This window comes from Zalophus californianus, chromosome 4 (genome assembly GCF_009762305.2).
Source record: "Zalophus californianus isolate mZalCal1 chromosome 4, mZalCal1.pri.v2, whole genome shotgun sequence".
Classification (NCBI taxonomy): domain Eukaryota; kingdom Metazoa; phylum Chordata; class Mammalia; order Carnivora; family Otariidae; genus Zalophus; species Zalophus californianus.
Genome location: NC_045598.1, coordinates 25,671,578 through 25,687,088, shown reverse-complemented (window position 1 = coordinate 25,687,088; position 15,511 = coordinate 25,671,578). Strand labels below are relative to the sequence as shown.

Here is a 15,511-nt window from a genome sequence, read left to right as displayed (position 1 = left end):
TCTGTAGGGGAATTCAAAGCCACTTTCCCCATAATCAACTACATACATTAAAGGGAGCCGTTGTGGTGTTTTTGTTGTTGTTGTTTTTTATTCTCCCCAAGCCAGATTCCATTAATGAAGCCCCATTTAACGGAAGTCAATTTACCAAAAAGAAAAAAAAAATTGAGTGTAATTGCTTAAATACATTTTATGCTGTACTGCGATAGCAATTTCCTGGGCGAACTTGGAGTTCCCCAGGCCCCCCAGAGTGAAGTTAATGTGGACAGAAAGGGTTGAAGGGGAGAATCTCTCTTTGTGTTTCTCTCCTTCAATTATGATTCTAAGAGGGAGCAAAATTAAAGAGGATCCTGGGGAGGGGGGGAATGGGAGGGGAGGAAAAAGAACAGAAATGGAATTCAGCCTGAACTGTTCTGCCTGCCTTCATGCTTGTGTGTATGTGGCAGTACAATGCAGTGACTGAGTACATAGGCTCTGAGTGGGGTGGTTTGAGTTTGACTCCTACCTCTGCCCATTTAATAGCTGTGTGACCTTGAACAAGTTTCTTAACCTCTCTGTGCAGCCAGGTGGTACAATGGGAAAGGGCAGAAAGAGCAGCAAGTGCAAAGGCAGAGAAACACAAAAAAGCAGTGTGTGTTCCAGTACAAGTAAGGTCTTCTGTATGGTTGGAGATGGTGTGTGTGTGTGTGTGTGTGTGTGTGTGCGCGCGCACGCATGTGTACACGCACGCATGTGTGCACATGTGCTCAGGGAAGGAAGGCAGGCAGGCGTCAGACCAGAAAGACTTCACCGAGAAGGTGACATTTCATCAAAGGCTTAGAGGAAGTGAGGAGGTGAGCCACATAGATGTCTGGGAGAAGAGCCAGCTAGCAGGCAGAGGGAATGTCAAGTGCAAAGGCCCTGAGGCCAGAGGAGGTCTGGCCAGTTTTGAACAGCAAGGAGACCCGTGTAGCTAGAGTAGAAAGAATATAGAGATGAAGAGAGGAGGAGGTAGGAGAGGTGAGGACACACTGACTTTTTTTAAAGCCTGAGGACAGAGTAAGGTCTTTTACTCTAAGGATAGAGCCACTGAAGATTTGTGTTTAATTAACTCTATTCAGGTATAATTTGCAAAAAATAAAGTGACCCAAATGTACAGTTTTTAAAGCTTTGACCAACGTGTACATGCCACATAACCACCATCTCCTTTAGAATGTAGAACATTTCCATCACCCTAGGAGGGTCCTTTGTACTCCCTCCCATGGGACCCCCACCAGTGTCTCTCACCCCCAGCTCTGGCAACAGCTAATCTACTTTCTCTCGCTATAGATTAGTCTTTTCCAGAGTTTCATATAAATGGAACCATACCGTATGCCCTCTTTTATCAATATAATCAGCTTCTGAGAGTCATCCATGTCATTGTGTGTGTCACTGGTTTGTTGGAGAGTTTTCAGTGAGGCACGGCACCATCTCAGTGGCAGAGTCTGATGTGATGACTCCAACACAGAAGCCCCCAATTCTTGAGATAGTTGCCAAGAAAACTTTCCAGTGCACATTTATGTGCAAAGGCAGGAGCAGAACAGAGTAAAGGTGTGTAGGCACCACAGGGCCCAGAGAGTTTAAGCCTTAGGAATGAACAGTTAGCAGGAATCCTAGGGATGGGTAAAGCTTTGGGAGAGATAGAAAGACAGATGCCCCTCGGGGCTTCTCCAGGCTGGACAGCTGGAGTTAAAGCAGATACCGGGGCTGGAGGAGCCTCACTGACTTCCGCTTACCGTCTCCAACATTACTCTCATCCTGCTCCTGGGACCCCTGCACCCTCCCCACATTCCATTTTGCAATAAACAGCCTTTGGTTCTGAATTATTCAGGTAAATTCTCCCTATTTCTACTTCCCTTATGTAAATAGTCTCCAAGCTTTGTCATTGAGATAGAATTGAATTTGGCCTGGGGAAAAAAAACCCACAGTACTGTTTGTGGCTCCTTAGAAAACTTAAATGACTCAGCCAAGTAAGAAACTATTTTAAATGGGCTCTGGTAAAATACGGTAATTGGTTTCTATAATAGCTCTTACCATGGTAATATGGGTTGTATTATTGGAGTTTGGTGTGTGTCAGCATTTTCATTATAGTAAAAATTCAGTTTTGCAGGGTATGAAGCCACTTGGTTAGTTCCTTTGTTTAATACATATTTATAGGGACCCACCATGTCGGATCTCTTCCATTTGCCCCTCCAAATGCTCTCCCCTACCTTCTCCACTCGGTTCCATGTCTAGGAAGACTTAGCTGTGGGTGAGGCTACATCAGTACGCTTCTTTGCTTCTGGCTTCCAATTGGGATAGATCAACAGAAGCATCAGTAGGAGATTGGAGGAAGGGAGAGAGGAAAGTGAGTTCCAGGTATCCATTCCTTGATCCCTCCTGGTGGGACTTGTACAAACTGCCTGAAGATCTGGGTCCTGTATGGTGGCCCTTTCCATACGGCCTTCTTTTTCAGGGATACAGTTTCCTCTCCAGGCCCTCAAGTGGTAACAGGCTGTATGGATACTGCCCCATCCCTGGTGGTTTCCCCTTTATAAAGAATCTATTCATGGAACTCCTGGAATTATTCTCATACTAGTGCACCACCTATTTTGTATAGGAATCCTGACGTCCCTGCTTTTGTACCAACCGTTATGCTAGGTGCTTGGTACAGAGATGAAGAATGCAAGTGGACAAGAGGAAAAAAGCAGCCGCCATTTACCAAAAGCTCTCATTTGCCAGGGACCATGCTAAGGTCTTTGTTGTGTATTGCCTCATTTAATCCTTGCAACTCTTTGAAGGAATGGTTCTTGTCCCCGTTTTAGAGATAAAGCCACAGAGAGCTGAAGTAATTTTTGTGAAGATAACACAGCTGATCCCTCTAGAGCCCTAGCTTCACCACCAGGCTACAGCGTCCTCTTTGAGGAGGTATCATAGGGAGACACACACCTAGATAGGGAATCATAATCCGAATGCAGTGCTGTGGCATGACGGAGGAGGGAAAAGGAAAATGAGATTTCTTGAGCTCCTATGTGTCTGGTACTGGGCTAGTTCTTTGCCCACAGGTCTTCAGGCTGCTATTCGTATTCTCATCCTCAGAAAGGTTCAGTAACTAGTCCTAGGTCACACTGCTGCTAAGTGCTGAAGCTGGACCTGAACCCAAATCTGTATGGCTTCAAAGCCAAGCAGGGGAGGTAGGCTTTTCTGGGACGTGGTGTTTGAGGACTTCCTGAAGTCATCTCAGGCGACACAGGGGGTGCAGGAGAGAGGACTACAGGTGGCTCTGTTCCAGGCAGAAAAGGCAAAGACCTAGGAAAGGACAAAGCATGTGTGCTTAGGAGATGCCTGTGGGGTGTCCCCGCGGGGGTGGGGGCAGGCAAGAGGGAGATGTGATGCTGTCAGAGGGGAGGCATCCGGAAGCTTTGTACCGATTCTTGTGCGGGGGGGGGGGGGGGGGGGGGGAAGAAAACACCAGTGCAATGGGCCAGCTGGGAGGCTGTGGGGTAGAGGAGGGAAGGTAAGATGGAGGGGGTTCCTGGGGTGCAGGGAACACGCAGGGGGTGGGGGGAATCACGGTTTAGCTTGAGTGTAGCGGAGAGGGCCAGCGCTAAGCAGAGGCTCGTTCCGGCAGGGGACAGGGTGGGAAGTTTGAAAGGCAGTGGGTCTTGTGTAGCTACTGGGGAGCCGCTGAAGTTTCCTGTGCTCCAGGAGGAAGGATCTGGTTGACCTGGAAGGTGGCTCAGGATGGCAATTGGCCAAGAGTCTAGGGCAGTGAACAGTGACAAGGGGAGAGACCCTGGTGCCCCGCCCTCTGGGCTGGACTGGCTGGGAGCCAGAGGAGGCTAATCTAAGGGAGGAGGGACCCAGCAGGGAAGGGGATGCCTCTTATGGAGGCAGCAGCAATAAAGGAGGAGCAAGAGGAGACCTGGGACCTAGTGAGTGACCCCAGAATGGGCTCTCAGACCCCTGAAGGGCCGCACTGCCTGGAGTGCCTGCCTAGGCCCTTTCCACGGACTCCTTGGGGGCTCACTAGGGGTAACCGATCCTCAGCCCGGGGGTCGTGGGCTGGACTTTTGCTGGGGGATCAGGATCTTAGGTGGGGGTGGGTGGGTTCTGCTGGGAGGGCTGGGCCTCTCTCCTGCAATTGCAGTCCGTGGCACAAGGGAGTGACACTTGTCAACACTCCTGGCTTGGGGGGAGGGGATGGGCCTCTGCTCCTGGCCTGGGGGACCCACCCTTTCCACAGCATCTCAAGGTAACTCAGTGGTGGGAAGGGCCCCTGAAGAGCCCCCTGAAGCTGCTCAGGCCCCAGGTCGCTGGAGGGCAGCCAGGGTGGCACCGCCCCTCCTTCCCGCTCCAGGCCTGGGCTGAGGCCCCAGCTCGCTTGGGAAGTGGGGACACGCCTGGATGCCTGCCCCTGTCTCACCTCTAACCCCACCCACGTCATGTCCCTGCAGGTTCACCGGAGCCAGCCTCCCAGCCCCTGTCATCAGCAGCAAGAACTGGCTGCGGCTGCACTTTACTTCGGACGGCAACCACCGGCAGCGCGGCTTCAGTGCCCAGTACCAAGGTAGGCGGGGCTGCCATGCTTCCTCCGGGGGCCGCAGTGACTCCTGGGAGCTCATCCTGTCCCCAGACTGGGTTCGGGGTGACTTCAGGGTGGGCGTGCCTCTATCGTCCTGTTCTTATTTGCAGGCCTAGGGTCTCCACATCTGCATCTCTGCATCTGCCACAATGGCCTGTTGCCCAAGGCAGCGACGGGGTCGTGTAGCCTGAGCTGCCCCTCTCCAGGCCCCTCCTTAGGTCAGGCTGATCATAATACTGAGTGCCTTCGAAGAGCTAGGCCCTGTGTTGGGCAATTGATAAGCATCGTCTCATTTAACCCTCATCATTCCCCTGTGAAGTCGGTGCTATCACCATCCCCATTATATGGACAAGGAAGCTGAGGCCCAGAGAAATTAAGCCAGTTTCCCAAGGCCATCTGAACTCCTCCTGCCTTTTGAATCCAGAGCCCAACCTCTCTAACCACCAGCATTTCGCCTCCGGCCGTGTAAAGTGGAAGAGGAGCCGTATTTCAACTCTCTTTCGTGTTATGTAGCGCACGAATGCATTACACACGCAGGCTGGGAGCTCTAGGAGTGCTCTAGCTCAGGTGCTCCAATCTGTGAATTGCTGCCTGGCAGCCAGAGCCCAGACCAGGAATGGCAGGGGGGAATCGCAGATTTCTGCTCCAGTCCTAAAGAATTGTCTCACCCCAAGGTGGGGAGCTCCTCAGCCCTGGAGGAGATCCAAAAGTCCAGTGGATGTATAGGAGCAGATGAGGACATTCCTTTCAACCTTGAGTTTGCTCTAAGTACACAAAATTTATAAACACCAAGCGTGGGCTTTAGAACTTGCTCATTAAGCCTTTAACTGCTACCAATTACAAGCCGATGTTGGTTCTGATTGATTCAACAGCAAACTTGTATTGCACACCTATTAAGCAGAAGGCCCCGGAAGGCTCTGGGGAATAAAAGGTGAGGTGGGCTCAGGTTGGAAGTGAGTGAGTGAGGAAAACCAGTGGTGTGCAGAGAATGGGACCATGTAAGGCTGATAAAAAGCAAGAAGTGCCTCCCAGTGAGGGTGTGCTGGGGTTGGGGGGGAGGGGGGGCGCTCAGATTCTCACGGTGGAGAGCAGGACAGCCGGTCCCTCCCAACCCCAGCTCGGAGGCTCTGGCTCCGGACAGTAGCAGCCCATCAGTCGCCTGGAGGTGGCAGGGGCAGGGGGCAGCCCCCGCCACAAGACCCCTGGGGCCAGGCTTTCCAGCCAGAAATTAGGATAAAAGTGGCACTAGAAGTAGAGGCATTACCTTTAAAATCTGGACCTTTCCTAAACAACCTCATTTCCTTAGCATTGGGTGGCAGGACACCTTTGAAATATTTAAAAAATAAACCCAAAAGCCAACCTGGTCTGACAAGCTTCACAAAGCCTCACTCTGAAAGCTTTCCTGGAAACATTTATCCACTGCGGGCGATGGGCTTTTGTGGGAGCGAAGCACCTGTCTGGATCTTTTTGTTGTATTTTCCAAAATAGAAAAGCAGAGATGAATATTATCATTTCATCTGATTAAATAGGTACCAGGATCTCTACTATTTTGGGTGCCTGAAGGCCTGTCTGGCATGGTCGTGGGTTACAGTTTGATGCCAGACAATGGGCGACAAGAACTGAGCCATGGCAGCCTCTAGAAGATCAGGAGCACACCTGCTGTGCAGGAGGCTCTGTCCCCCACTGCCCCGCCGCCCCACCCCCCGCAGTGCAGTGCAAAATGTATTTTTAATTCCCACATTGCAGCTGAAGAAGCCAAGGCTCAGAGAGGTTTTGTAACAAGCCCAACACACACAGATCACACAGGCTGTAGGTGGTGAAGCTTGAATTCATTCACAGGCTCGTGTGAGTTTTCTGCAAAACCAGAGGGCCTTCTCTGGTGCCTCGAGTGTCTTACCTTTCCTATTTAACTGGGAGCTTTTAAACTTTATTTGTTAATCTCATCCCACCATAAAAAAGTACATTTTCCAGCACAACCCAGTACACACATCTATCTATAGAACTGTAAAGAAAATGTCACCAAGTGGCATTTACCCTTATAAATCATGATGCACCCTGAAAATTTCCAATTTTTAATGTTAACTGCAACCTCTAAATGAATTTCACAAGTCTACAGCAGGGAACAACCCCCAGTCTGAAAATCTGCTTTAGTGATGAACTTCTCAGAAGCAGACCCTATCTTATCCTCTTCTGTCTCCCTGAATACAGCCCTGAACAGGGTCTGCAAATTCACGTGGGCCAGTGTTTCCAGAGGGCTTTCTAGGCTTCAAGCACTTGGCATTTATTACTCATCCAGTCCTAGCAGCGGCTGTGGGAAGGAGGTCCTCCCCTTAGCCTACAGGTGAGAAGCCAGGGTTTCAGAGAGAGTGCGTAACTGGCTTAAGGTCTCATTGATGGAGTGTTGGAGGCAGGATTTGCACCCCAGTGGTATTCATTTGCAGCCAGCATGCTTATATATGGTGGCATATATATTGTGTTAATAAATGATTCTACCCTGGGAACTTCTTTTTCTAATGTTTTCCAGACTGGGGGCACATAGTGCAAGTGTATGCAATAATCAGTTGGCGACTCAAGCAAGGTTCCTCAGCCTCAGCACTGTTGACATTGTGGCGTGGGGAGTTCTTTGTTGTAGGGGACTGTCCAGTGCATTTTGGGGTGATTAGCAGCGTTCCTGGCCTCCATCCACTAGATGCTAGAGGCCAGTAGTGTCTCCCCGCAACACATGCAGTCATGATAACCAAAAAGTTTCCACACGTGGCCAAATGACCCCTGCATACAAAATCACCCCCCACTGAGAACCTCTGCTCAGAAGGAAAGGAAACTTGGGAATGACTAAAATAATCTGTTTTGCAGCTTGCAAACACAGCCCCAAAGCATGGCTGAGACAGCTTTTAGTCAAGGGGCTAGCAGGAGACAGAAAGCATCCTGCCCGGCTTTCACTGAAGAAGGTTTAGTGATGGGACCTTTTACAGAGAATAGCATGGGATTAAAGGACCCCACAAGGATGATGAGGCCCTCAGGGACCATGCAGCAGGGAGGCCTTCGCCACAGTGTGGGGGGGAAAGGGCCAGAGGGAGTAGAAGAAGCACCACCTGGCAGAACTGAGGAGCCTGACCCCCACCAACCCACAGTGCTTGGGGAGGGGGCCTAGGAATCAGTAACCAGAGCAGGAGGAGGAGCCCAAAATCAGTAACCAGATCTCTCTCTTCTCTCTCCCTCCTGTCTGCTGTGCCTCCCATCTGCCAATCCAAAAGGAGCCAGAAACGGGAACAGAGGCCCTGCTGTGGCCTGCTGTATACCCTGCGAGGCTAGGAGCCTTACCAGCGGGCCCCCTTGCGCTAGCAGTCCACAGAGCAGGCCAGAGAAGTGTGGGGACTGGACCTGGGGACACATCAGCATGGGGTCAGTTTCCGCCACCCTCAGCTCGATGGCATTAGTCTCAAGTGATTTATGGCACTTCGGGGCTAATCATTATAAACCCCTAAATGGATTGATGGACAATTTTTTTCCCAGAAACCAAATCATACATTGAATAAATAAATGAATAACCGACAGCATGGCATATTCCATTCCCATCTCAGTCCAATGAGAATTTAGGGGTATTCCTGGCCAAACACGATTTTAAATACTACCTCAGGGAATCAGGGACCAGAGTTATAGTGTGACTGTGTGTCTGGCCGGCTGTCGGACGGTGGGTGAGTGTGTTGAATTTCAAGCATTCTGGCGTGACGCGGGCATGTGACAGCACAGAAAGGGGAACGCAGCTAGACTAGGCTCTGCTGTCAAGGAGAACGAGTTAGAGAGAGGAACGGGCATAAATCTATAGGTTGTGTGCAGCCAGATAAGAGCTATAATTGAGGCCCGGGAGAGGGTTCTAGGATTAGAGATAAAGGAGCAATTAGTTTGGCTGGAAGCACTTAAAGAAGCCAAAAAAAAAAAAAAAAAAAAAAAGAAAAAGTGGCAGCGGCACCAATGTGAACTTCAGAAAGATGCCACGCAGATAGTGAGGAGCATTCCAGGTAGAGGGAAGGCAAGAAAACCTGAAAGGGCTAAGTCTTAGGAGCCCCAGAGACCTGTGTGTCCAGTGCGGAGCTGGGCCAACCACAGCCCGCAGGCCTGACCGCACCATCTGACTGCTTCCATGTGGTCCTCAAGCTGAGAATGGCTTTTACGTTTTTAAAGATTGAAGAAGAAAATCAGAATGAGAAGGTTTCGTGACACATGAAAACTGTATGAAAAATCAAGTTGCTGCATCCATAAATAAAGGTTTATGGAACACAGCCTTGCTTATTCATTTGTGAAGTGTTGAGAGCCTCCGGAGTGCTACCAGGCCAGAGCTGGGCTGTCTGCAGCTGAGACATGGCCCACAGCCCAACACACGTGCTCCCAGGCCTCTCTCTGAAAACGTTTGCCACCTGAGCATGAAGCCTGCCACCCAGAGCTCAGGGCAGCAGTCTGGGCAGCAAGCTCCGAGGCCGGAGAGGGAGGCAGGACTCACACTGTCAGAAACTGCGCTGAAGACAGGAGATCAGAAGTCTTTAAAAAGAGGGAGACATGTGGGCGCCTGGGTGACTCAGTCAGTTAAGCATCTGCCTTCGGCTCAGGTCATGATCCTAGGGTCCTGGGATCGGTTCCCACGTCAGGCTCTGTGCTCAGCAGGGAGTCTGCTTTTCTCTCTCTCCCTCTGCCTCTCCTCCCTGCTCATGCTCTGGGGCAGAGGCAGATGAGGGTGGATTTGCTTGGAACACGTTGATCCTGGGGCAGTATTAGCCCACCAGGGCTTGGGGGCCATCTAGCAGGTAGCTGGCTGGTCTGTCAGTCTGTAGCTCAGAGAAGGGTCTGCACTGGAGAGAAAGATGTGAAGACTCAAGGCGAAGTAGAGGCAGAGGCCACCGATCCCCTCCCAAGGCAGGAGTCCTCCTCAGATGTATGTAGCATGAAAGGAGGGAACCCAAAAGAGTGGTTTTCAAAGTGAGTTCCTTGGAGGTCAGAGGGGTTCTCCCTGCAGCTATTTTGATAGGGCCTGAGTGAGTGGGGCTCCAGGTTCATCCCACCCCCACACCACTGACTTGAACCAGAGCAGTTCCTCTTTGATTTGTTTTGTGTAGTGGGCATTTACCTAGAAGTGTAATCACAGGTTCCTGCACCTAAAGTGTTTGGCAACCACAGAAGTCAAAATTCCTTAAGTTTCCTTCTAGTTCTGGGAGACCACTGAGGTTATGTAATCAATCCTTCTACCTCCAGGGGAGGACTATTTTCAGTCCTCGCAGTGCTAATTGCTTTCTTGCTTTCTTTTCAAGCCTGCAAGGAATGACATCGAGATGAGCCTTTCTTAAATGCCCCCAGTGGCTGATGACCACAACTGGTGAGGGTCTTCCCTGGCTGGGAAGAGAGCATACCCCACAGCTCACTATTGCCCTGCTGGTCCGTAGAGAGGGAATAATATTGACCCCCACGGGGCTATTGGAAATTGAAGGAGGTCCTGCTAAAATATCTGACCCGTGGCAGGTGCTCAGGAAATGGAACCCTCAGGCCTCAGACTCCACCAGTCACCTTGATTCTCTGTTATAGGGGGAACCCCTTGTGCAGTGAGAGGTAGAGCTGGTGGCTCTAGTCCTCAGATGTGGGCTCTCTGCCTGCCATCCTGACATGATGATCATTGTCCAGTTCCCCGAGCCTCCCTTCAGCCAAATCCTTGCCTGACTCCGCCGTCGACTAGCACCACCTATCTTGTCAGGTGAACTGTGGGAACCAGGAGTTGGGAGATATTCCACAGTGAGAGAATCGGCTCCTCTGCTTTCTGGAAGTCCGATGCCAAGTCTCAATTTTCTGCAGAATAAACTCAAACATTCGAAACCAATTTGCATGTATTAAGATGCTTTTTAGAGTAACAAACCCAAGCTTCTGTTTTCCACATGCACTTGTCTCTTTGTGGCGTGTGACTGAGCCTGTGGTCCATGCTCAGGCTCTTTTGTCCGATTCCTGTCTGCATGCTGAGCTGCTGAACCCTTGCCAGCCTCACTGTTAGGTTCTGGGCCTCCGGGACCCCTCCATGAATCGCAGGGTTGTTTTTACTTACAGGCTCAGGAGCCCAGAGCCCAGTGCCCATGAAGCCAAGCTTCTAAACTCAATCGAAAGTGAGCCTGAACTGAAAACAGCATGAACACAAAACACGGCACCCCTCACCTCACCTGCTTTCAAGTGTAACCCCTTCTTTTTGCCAGGAAATGAACTCAAAGCACATATTCTTCTAACAGTTGGTCATTCATTCATCCACTCAGTCATCAGACGGTTCAGGGAACCATCTGAGTGCTTGGCTCTGTCAGTCACAGGTTACAGACCTAGGAGCTCAGGGGACCAATAGCTGGGAGAACAAGACATGATGTCACAGTGTCAAAAAGGCTTCAGCAGATGCCTGAATCAAGTCTTGTAAGGGCAGTGACTTCTCCCCGAGATGTAGACACAGCCACAGAGAGGAGATAGCCTTTGAGTCAGGCCTTCACCAGCGCAAGGTAGCCAAGCAGAGAAGCGGGGAAAAGACGTGCCAGGTAGAGCAGACAGCATTGCCCAGGCCATGAAACCAACAACCGATAGCCATAGGGAGTCCCTTAAATATCTTTCTTCCAGTTGTTTTCTGACTTGTCAGAAGTGGTTTGTGAAGACCACCACACAGCCTATTAACAATGGCAAAGCACTCTTCTAGAAATTAGAACATGCCACTTCCCGCACTGCCTGCCATCTACCCTGCCCAGGTCCTTGTCTTCTTCAGGGATTCTAGTGACTACAAGTTTTGCTGTGGTTAATCCACTGGCCATACCAGCAGCATCCAACAAAGTTCTTCTTACAGACTTCAGTTGCTTTGTACATCTTACAGCCCCGTAGTTGGGCTGATGATTCCTTTTCCCTTCCATATTCAAAAAACCACCCAGCATAGTACATAACCAGCTTCTAAGGAGCTGTGCATCATATTCTAAATTATCAACAATCCTTCCACACCTGCATTCTTGGCAGTGGTCATTGCTGGAATTTTGAGTGTTCTTTCCGTTGTTGCTGTACCAGTTTTTTTGCTCTTCATTAGCTGGAGCTGTGAATTCAAGGCAGGAATGCCCCAAAGCAAAGCACCCAGACAGTGCCTTTTCCAGCAGCGGGTCTTGGAGCATTCACTGTACCTGTGACTCCTTCTTTTCATTCTCTTCCACGTCACTTGTCCTGGCGACCTTCAGCACAGCTCTGCCATCTGAAGTGTCCCCAGATGTCCCTGGAGCTTTTCTTTTCCACAGTCACTAGTAGTGATTCCTTGAACATTTCTCTTTTTGAATCTTGTCACTTTTCCCTTTCAAGAATGTGGCATCATCTTCGGTCACAATAACCTCTCTAACTTTTCCTAAATCATGAAGCAAACGATCTTGAAAATTCAGAGCCCGGCTCTCTTCCAAACACCACACCATCAATAGCAACGGCTTTGTTGGTTCTTTCCGTGACACTAGAACCTGGAACTTGGGCAGCTTAACCTGCAAGCTGACTTTTATCCTTTTCCAAGTGAGTGCTCTGAGGGCATCTTCGGCAGTCATAACCCAAGACTTTCATTGGATGTTGGCAGTTTCAAGAGTGGGCACCATGGACCGGACACCGGAAACCCTAAATACCCTAGAATTTCCACTTCTGAACTTTTGATGTATTATGCAAGTAGGGAGATAGACAGTCTTCGGCACATTCTGTGCCTTTGATTCCTGTTTCAATCCTTCAGTGTTTTCCTGCCCCGTATTGTGAGGATACTTTTTGAGCTTTTGTGATTACGTCAGAAATGATACTGCTGATTTGTCTGTCTCTGTTTGCAGAAACTCTAGCAAACTGAGCAGTATCTTCAGAAGTTATAACAGCTTTAGGCTCTTCCTAAGTTCAGCAATTACAGCATCAACACACAACATCACACCTTTCCTGATTTCCACTGGATTAACACCTTTGCTCATCTTCTCGAAGCGTTCCATGGCCATGGAGCATGCCAGTACAGTGGCAATGATTGTGCCACCCCAGCCTCTTTATTCATGTGTTGGCAGCATCCTGGTCAATGGTGGTGCAGTCGTTTTATATTTATCCCTCAGGTCCACTGACCTGGTAACAGACACTTCACCTTTCATTACATCGAGGCTTCCCCAGCTCTGTTCCATACCACTGCTCTTCCCACTGTCCTTCTCCATAGTAAGGACTTCAGCCTCTGCTAGAAGGTTGGTACCTTGAAGCATTAGATCTTGGGCATCTACAGCAAATTTTCCATATTTGGCATAAATCTGAGTGAGATGAGGAGCCAGTGTGCTAGACACTGACTTTTTCTAGCGAAGAACTGTGAGTAATGAAAGCATTTGTGCAGGGCTGGTGGCCAAGCAAGAGGCATGCCATCAGTGACAAGGGAGGGGCAGAGTGCAGGGTGCGCACCCACCAAGTTTTCTAAGGGAAAAATCAGATTACAGTTTTTAAAAGATCATCCTCTGCAACATTTTGGGAGGTGAGTTATAGAGAGTGAGTCGATGAATAAAATCCAAGCAGAAAAGAGTTTAGGGCAGGAGTGGCTTAGAATCCTGAAAGAAAGATATACATTGGAAACTTTTTCTAGGATTGAATGAACTGGGTTTGGTGAAGGAACAGATGTGGGGAGATGAAGGGATGGTCCAGCCAGTAGGACAGCCAAGTGGCGGGGAAAGGGGAGTGATCAGGGTTAGTGCCGGGGCTCACCCTTGTGAAGGGAAGTCTGGCTCCATTGGGAGGAGAAGAAGCTACAGGTTCCCTCCACTTCGTGATTCCCAGAGCCTTGGAGACAGGTTTAGCAGCTCCCCTCCTCCACTAACTGGTCCTTGTCTCTGCTAGCTCAGCCCAATAACTCATGCTGCAGACTAGAGAGGAATTTGTATTGCCAGATTCTTCTAGCTAAATGTGTACCATGTGTCCCGCTAACCTTTACAACAGCGGGGAAATGTCTTGTAATTAACCAGAATATAAAGGATGAATGGAGCAGCCTGGCAGTCTCCTATAGTCATTACCATTCGGAGGAGATGAATGTACCTAGTAAGATTTCCATCAACCAGTTCAAGCCAGCACTTTTCTCTGGGAGTCTTGACTTTGTTCACGGTGCAAAAGCATGTGCAAGTGTGAATTACATTTTGTATGTATTTGGAGCCATGCGTACCCAAGGGCACAAATGTGTTGTGGGTGTGCCCATTGTAGACACAAGATGCCTATGTGTGCATGGATCTATGCACAGGCACATACATACGTGTATCGGGGGTATGCATTCAAGTGTAGCCAGAACCGTGGAACCAGCCCCAGGCTCCATATAATCTGCAGTGCATAAACAATTACAAAATCCATTTTAGAGACCAGAGCTTCAGTGTAATATCATTGGCACTACACTGGTGGGCGCTCCATGAATGAATGAATGAATGAATGAATGAACGAACAACGACCGAATGAACAACATGAACAGATACATGCCAGAAATTCTCTAGGTTCTTTCTACTTTATCCTGCATTTCTGATTACGTCTGTCAGTAGCGCACTGTGGAGATCTAAAGGGAGAAGGGCTCTTGTTTTCTGAAGATTTTTACCTGGCCTGCCCTTGTCTGTCGAGCTAGCTCTGACTAAGCTCATTTTGTGGCTGATTTCCCATGGTATTCCTTTTTCCTTGATCACTCACCACCCACTTGGTCATACTGTTTAAAAGACAAATTAGTTGTATATAATTCAGGGTGTGACAACTTCCCTGGGATTGCTCAAAAACTGAAGCCCCAGCATATGGAGGTGATTTCTCGATGTTCAAATCCCCGGTAATGTGGATCTTGCCAAAGGCTTTCCCCCAGCCAAGGCCACTTTCCTGACCCATTCATCAGCTCCCATGATGGTATGGGTCCTCTGTATGGGCTCCCCTCCCCAGAGCCTGGGCCTGGGCCAGCTGGGCCTGAACATACATCTTCTAGAGATTGCATTGTTGGTGTGAGGAACCACAGTCCAGAGAGCAGGGCCCCCGCCTTCCCCATGCTTGTGTGGGGTGCACACGGACAGCATGGGCCATGCACCTCTGGGACCAGTTCAGAGGAGCCAACAGTCACAAGGTTTATATGTAAATTAAGAAGCCCTAAGGCTTCTCGGGTTCCTTCTCGTTCACTTCTTCTTACTGCCTTTGCAAGTTCCATCCTGTGGTAAGTAGCAGGAAGGAAAAGAGGAAGGACAGGGGTTCGTTGCTGTCGGGGAGGATGATGGTACCAGCCACTGCTAACAGTGGCCCCGGAGGTAGGAAGTATTGACCTGGTGGGTTACACAGCCCCTCTCGGGGAGGACCGAGTAGAGCGGGTGGGCACAGAAATTGGAAGGATTCCTTCTGGAGCCGCTTCCTGAGTGCAACCTTGAGAAGAGAGGAAGAAGGGCTCCCTCTTAGCCATCCTCTCATGCCTACCTGCCTCTCCCCGTCCCCCTTCAGCAGCTGCAGGGAAAATTGAAGCAGCATTTGCCCCTGGGAGTGACGTTCCTGGTGCACTGGCCCCTCCTCACCTCCCTTCCTCCAGAGGGCACTAGGACGGGAAACGAGGCAATTGGGAAGACTCTCACCTCCTCCTTCTTGGCCAGGTGCCCAGAGCCATCTGCACAGACCTCCCCTTGAGTGGGCCAGCCTTGCTCATGGAGACCGCTCTCCCCACCCCAGCCCCAGGGCCAGGGCATCAGGGAGAAGAGCTCGAGCTATCCCCACAGTACTGGGACAAGCCCTGTTCTCTTAGGAATGACTGAATCCAAGAAATTCCCCCCCTGCTGCACTGTATTAGCTAGGCTTGAATGATGCATGTTTCCCTACTAATACTCTCTGTTTGAGAATGGGTCCACATTAGCGTTCATTGGAAATTTTCCTGCCGGATATGCATGGAGAGTAATGCACATTTATAAAAAGGCT

At 49.8% G+C, this 15,511-nt stretch overlaps 1 protein-coding gene across 1 annotated transcript in view; it reads left to right on the top strand.

Annotated features, from left to right (window-relative positions):
* The window catches only part of CSMD2 (CUB and Sushi multiple domains 2), a 594,848-nt gene that overhangs the window by 284,769 nt on the left and 294,568 nt on the right, over positions 1–15,511 (top strand). The window contains exon 6 of the mRNA XM_027615123.2: positions 4,452–4,564. Within this exon, the coding sequence (XP_027470924.1) occupies positions 4,452–4,564 (113 nt within the window). The remainder of the gene's footprint in view (positions 1–4,451; positions 4,565–15,511) is intronic.